Source organism: Sinocyclocheilus grahami, unplaced genomic scaffold, assembly GCF_001515645.1.
Source record: "Sinocyclocheilus grahami isolate Dianchi unplaced genomic scaffold, SAMN03320097.WGS_v1.1 scaffold105.1, whole genome shotgun sequence".
NCBI classification, from domain to species: domain Eukaryota; kingdom Metazoa; phylum Chordata; class Actinopteri; order Cypriniformes; family Cyprinidae; genus Sinocyclocheilus; species Sinocyclocheilus grahami.
Genome location: NW_015505284.1, coordinates 773325 through 779555, shown reverse-complemented (window position 1 = coordinate 779555; position 6231 = coordinate 773325). Strand labels below are relative to the sequence as shown.

General features: G+C 33.4%; 1 protein-coding gene across 1 annotated transcript in view; it reads right to left on the bottom strand.

Annotated features, from left to right (window-relative positions):
* The window catches only part of LOC107588544 (secretogranin-3-like), a 39261-nt gene that overhangs the window by 3683 nt on the left and 29347 nt on the right, over positions 1 to 6231 (bottom strand). The window contains exons 12-14 of the mRNA XM_016276679.1: positions 4651 to 4734; positions 4411 to 4521; positions 2007 to 2096 (exon numbers count right to left, since the gene is read on the bottom strand). Coding sequence (XP_016132165.1) covers positions 2007 to 2096; positions 4411 to 4521; positions 4651 to 4734 — 285 coding nt within the window. The remainder of the gene's footprint in view (positions 1 to 2006; positions 2097 to 4410; positions 4522 to 4650; positions 4735 to 6231) is intronic.

The following is a 6231-nucleotide window of genomic DNA, read 5'->3' as shown; positions in this document are numbered from 1 at the left end:
AGACAGATAGATAGATAGATAGATAGATAGATAGATAGATAGATAGATAGATAGATAGATAGATAGATAGATAGATATTTGTCAAAAAGTGTCCTTTCCAAAAGTCTTACTGTACATCTGAAAGAATAGATGAAAGCTTAATTCATCATAATTTTTCTCTTATGTAAAGCAACTTCAGCAAAGTAAAGAAGAAGCAAAGTAATCTCTCAGAATAGCTTTTATTTGACTACTGATACAACTGAAGGTTAACTCAATGATACATTTAGTGCTTGAGTGTTTTGGTCAAGGTTTGGCTGGTTAGCATGACCCAGTTTGCCCCTGCTGAGATCATGCACATTCTTGCAGCAGCACCATCAACCAATCAGTTCCTTGCTGTTGCAGAAATATCTGGACATTTTTACATTTCTAAAAAAAAAAAAAAGAATATATATATATATATATATATATAAATTAGGAACCATTTTAGGATCCTTAGATTAGTTTTTTCATTTATTTATTGATATTTTATTTATTTATCTGTTTGTTTGTTTGCATTGAGACATTAATATATATATATTATATTTACATTTATATTAATATATATATATATATATATATTAGGAACCATTTTAGGATCTTTAGATTAGTTTTTTCATTTATTTATCTATCTGTTTGTTTGTTTGCATTGAGACATTCATTTACATATATATATATAATATTTATATTAATTATTAATATATTTAAATATAAATATATATATATTAGGAACCATTTTAGGATCCTCAGATTTGCTTTTTCATTTATTTATTTATCTGTTTGTTAATAAACAGATAAATAAATATTTATATAAATATTTAATTTTAAAATATTTAAATAAATAAATATTTATATTTAAATATTAAAAATATGATTTATTTATTTATCTGTTTGTTTGTTTGCATTGTGACATTAATTTAAACATATTAATTAAACATATTTTCTCTATATAAATTTTCATCACCATACTGCAAAAATGTCAACTTCCATTGATGTAATGCAAAAAGAAAGAAAGAAAAAAAAAAGTTTACACATCATGGAATTGTTTTATTTAATTTATTCTGCAAAAAAAAAAAACATTGCAGTAATGAGAATTGTCCTAAAATAGGCTTTATTTGCTTTATGCAATTATATTCTTCTTTTTTTTTCTTTTATGATTATTATGACCTGGACATGATTCACCCGTCTAGACGCTAACAGTCTGCCTCTAACTGTTTTGAATTAGAACAATAGAGCGAGAGTTCTCATTATCTGAGCTGAGCAGATGATGCCTGAAGAACACAGACAGTGTTTGAGTCTCATGCTGGCAGGTATGAAGAGAGGAACACACCGATCTTTTGTCAGAAACGCAGCAGCCTTGCATCGCTGTAACACAGCCAAGCTCATCAAACCGACGCATATTCATGAGCGCTCTCACCCACGCTTATTTTAATTGCAAATGAAGAGAAAGAAAAGAGTCTTTAATTCGACCGTTCTTCTCCATGTTTCACTGAATTGTGTGTAACCTTGGGTTAGGGGTAAACCCTTTAACAGCTCTAAGAGAGCGAGATAAGGCAGTTTACCAGTTTATCACAGATTACCAGTGTGTTTACTAGCAGTATAGGATGGTATTTTTGTATCATTGTCATTTTCAAAATCTAGCAACAGCTTTGTCAATTCATTTTGAGCTAATATTCTGTAAAATTGGTGTTTATTTATTTTGGCAACATTTGAGGATCTACATATAATTTTGAATTGTGTTATGCATGTAGGCTGCTGGCCTATATTGCATTAATGTAACCACTAATTAGCATGTAGAAATTGATTTAGGCCCTAATGGAATTTAATTTGATTAATATTTACAAAAAAGAAAAAGGCAGAGCACATATCCTGCTAGCTTCAATCATGATTAAATTGAGAAGAGAAAGCGGAGCACATGCTCCATTCCATTTCAGCAGCTGTAAAATAACACAGTCCTGACTGAAAGGCTTTAATATTTCATGCATATTTACCTTCTTTGTTGCTTTCCTTGTTGTGTTTTTTCAGCCATTCAATGTTCTTCCTGATTGCCTCCAGATAACTCTCAGACTTCCCAGGATGACCTGTCAGACAGAAATGATTCTTATTCTTATTATAACATACCTATATTTCTTCTTCTTCTTAAATAGATTGATAGGTGGATGGATAGATTTATTATTTCAATTATTTGTTTAAATATATATTTTTTTCAATACATTTTCGGTTTAAACATTTCTTATTCTTCATTTAAATAGATGGATAAATATTAAATGGATAAATAGATGGATATAATTATTTAATAGATGAATAGATGGATGGTTTATTATTGTATTGTTTGTTAAAATATACATCTTTGTAAATATTTCTTCTTATTAGCTTATTTTCAGTATATTATCATTAATAATAATTATTATATTCTATATACCTCATGTGCAATGTTGCTAGAGAACATAGTTGAATTATGCACAGTACATGGGCAGTTTGGTGTTATGAGTGTTGCTATAGTAACAGATCATTTCCGTAAATCCATAAATTCTGAGCTGTCACCTCATAATCGTGGCAATTCAAACATGAAAGCAGCATAAATGTATAATGGGTGTGTTCTAAATGCTTCTTGGGTAATAATCGGCGGTGATGATCACAGCTTTTAACAATAATGTTCAGTACTTTTCAAAGAATCAATAAACGTCTCCCTGAACAAGGCCTCATAATTGTATTCATTACTGTTAGTCCACTGTGAGCGTGTTACAGCGATGCCCTCAATCTGCCAGGCTGCTGCTGCAGAGTCTCTCCCTATGGGACTGAAACTCTCGCTGTATCTCTGAAACACACACACTGCAGTCGTTTGTTGAATTCTGTATTTGATACAGGCTTATCAGTGTATCTGTCTCAGCTCTACTGCTAGAGCGTCCAGTTAAACAGCTCAGTTACACCAGCAGAAGCTGAGAGGCTTTTAATATCATCCCAAACCATAAGCATGTGAAGATGATACAGGATCCTTCATTTACTCACTGATTTCAGCAGCAGTCTGGACGTCTTTGGTCGAGTCTTTGAGAGACTCATACTCCTTCTGCATGTTGGCAGCTTCTGTTTTGGTGTTGTCATCATCATCCAATGCTTTTCCTGGAAGGAGGTGCGATGAGGGGGAAAAAAAACAGTATAGTGATGCCAAAGCCTTCCTGAGCAGAATCTGCAGTGAATGACTTGCAGTTTGCAGTGTTATGATCTGCGGTGGGTCTGGTTTACCTGTAGGGGGTGTAATGCTAAGAGGAACCAGAGATTTGCCCAGCTTGTTCTTGGTCTGCAGGGCAATCATTGCATCCAGATTTTCTGTGTGAAAACACAATATTTATAAATGTGACAATGTTACATAGATTACAAGCATTTTGGAGACTATATTTTTCTGATAACACTATACAATATGTTCTTCCTGATTGCCTCCAGATAACTCTCAGACTTCCCAGGATGACCTGTCAGACAGAAATGATTCTTATTCTTATTATAACATACCTATATTTCTTCTTCTTCTTAAATAGATTGATAGGTGGATGGATAGATTTATTATTTCAATTATTTGTTTAAATATATATTTTTTTCAATACATTTTCGGTTTAAACATTTCTTATTCTTCATTTAAATAGATGGATAAATATTAAATGGATAAATAGATGGATATAATTATTTAATAGATGAATAGATGGATGGTTTATTATTGTATTGTTTGTTAAAATATACATCTTTGTAAATATTTCTTCTTATTAGCTTATTTTCAGTATATTATCATTAATAATAATTATTATATTCTATATACCTCATGTGCAATGTTGCTAGAGAACATAGTTGAATTATGCACAGTACATGGGCAGTTTGGTGTTATGAGTGTTGCTATAGTAACAGATCATTTCCGTAAATCCATAAATTCTGAGCTGTCACCTCATAATCGTGGCAATTCAAACATGAAAGCAGCATAAATGTATAATGGGTGTGTTCTAAATGCTTCTTGGGTAATAATCGGCGGTGATGATCACAGCTTTTAACAATAATGTTCAGTACTTTTCAAAGAATCAATAAACGTCTCCCTGAACAAGGCCTCATAATTGTATTCATTACTGTTAGTCCACTGTGAGCGTGTTACAGCGATGCCCTCAATCTGCCAGGCTGCTGCTGCAGAGTCTCTCCCTATGGGACTGAAACTCTCGCTGTATCTCTGAAACACACACACTGCAGTCGTTTGTTGAATTCTGTATTTGATACAGGCTTATCAGTGTATCTGTCTCAGCTCTACTGCTAGAGCGTCCAGTTAAACAGCTCAGTTACACCAGCAGAAGCTGAGAGGCTTTTAATATCATCCCAAACCATAAGCATGTGAAGATGATACAGGATCCTTCATTTACTCACTGATTTCAGCAGCAGTCTGGACGTCTTTGGTCGAGTCTTTGAGAGACTCATACTCCTTCTGCATGTTGGCAGCTTCTGTTTTGGTGTTGTCATCATCATCCAATGCTTTTCCTGGAAGGAGGTGCGATGAGGGGGAAAAAAAAAAAAAACAGTATAGTGATGCCAAAGCCTTCCTGAGCAGAATCTGCAGTGAATGACTTGCAGTTTGCGGTGTTATGATCTGCGGTGGGTCTGGTTTACCTGTAGGGGGTGTAATGCTAAGAGGAACCAGAGATTTGCCCAGCTTGTTCTTGGTCTGCAGGGCAATCATTGCATCCAGATTTTCTGTGTGAAAACACAATATTTATAAATGTGACAATGTTACATAGATTACAAGCATTTTGGAGACTATATTTTTCTGATAACACTATACAATAAGGTCCCATAGTTAGCATTAACTAACAATGATCAAGAAATTTGGGTTAGTTTATTTTAAGGTGTCCTTGTCATAGTATAATCAGGGTTTAAATTAGGCCGTCCGGTGCCACAATGCACTGGGTCAGCTGGCCAATCAGAGCAGACTGTGCTTGTCGGAAGGAGGGACTTTGTAGAAAATGAAGCGTTTGAGAGAGGTCCTACAATAATGTACAGTATTTGAAAAATTATGTGAAATGTGTAAAGCATCATATGACCCCTTTAAAGGCTGATTTATACTTCTGCGTCGGACCTACACCGTAGCCTACGCATAGACGCACACCCATACGCCGTAGCCTGACGTGCACCTCTCCAAAAATCTAACAGTGCGTTTTCATTTAATGTACATTCAAATTACAAAACATGTATATGTCACAATTATACTACATTAACATTAGAATTGTAACTGTTAAACCGAAAAAATCAATCAAATCAACAAGCGAGACAAGTGTGAGTTTTCACAATTTCTTACGAAAATTAATAATTTTCCAAACCTATCTAAATAAGTTGAGGCAGAGTTATTTTTAACTCCATATAGATCACAAACCTCTGAAATCGGTTGATAAATCTAAACGTTATCGTGTTTTTATCCCAAAAAAAAATGCAGCTCCTCCGTTTACCTCCATTTATTTTTAAGGCAGTCTTGCCTTCACAAACATGGCGGACATGTTGACGTATCGCAGCAACGGCTCAAAGCGGCCAATGAGGCGTCTAGGTATTTATTATGTCTATGGTCTGACCAACTAGCAGTTAGCCAAAGGGTAATCAGTCTTATTTTTGGATTCAACTCAGACTAATCTACATTTTTATGTAACTGAATAAAAAAAAATATGACCAGTATTAAAGAAAAAAATTAGCTGACTAACTTTTAAGACTAGTCTTAACCTTTTTTGCAACCGGCCCCTGATGAATCTGCCATTTGAATGAATCGTTTGAATGAACGACTCAATGTCTCTCTCATTAAACGCTACTGGCACCTTACTGGCATTTTAATTTAGTTGAAAAGTATCATTTCCACCATCAATTCTAGTTTGTATGTTCAAAAATATTTAAAATAATCTCATAATATTATTTAATGCAGTTGTATTTTTTAGTGTAAATTATTTAATTTGATAACGTATAGATAATCACATTATTATGATTGAATTTATAGATAAAATGTAAGAATGTGAAATGAAAGTATTCATGAGATTAGTGGGAAAATGCCCTCTATAAAGGTAAAAAAACTTAAAATTATCCCTTGGATAAAATATAAAAAACACATAGGCTAGATTTATATGTCACAGCTGATAGAAAACTGATGAGAATATTGCTTAAGAATAAATCATATTTGCAAAAAAACAAAACACACACACACACACACACACA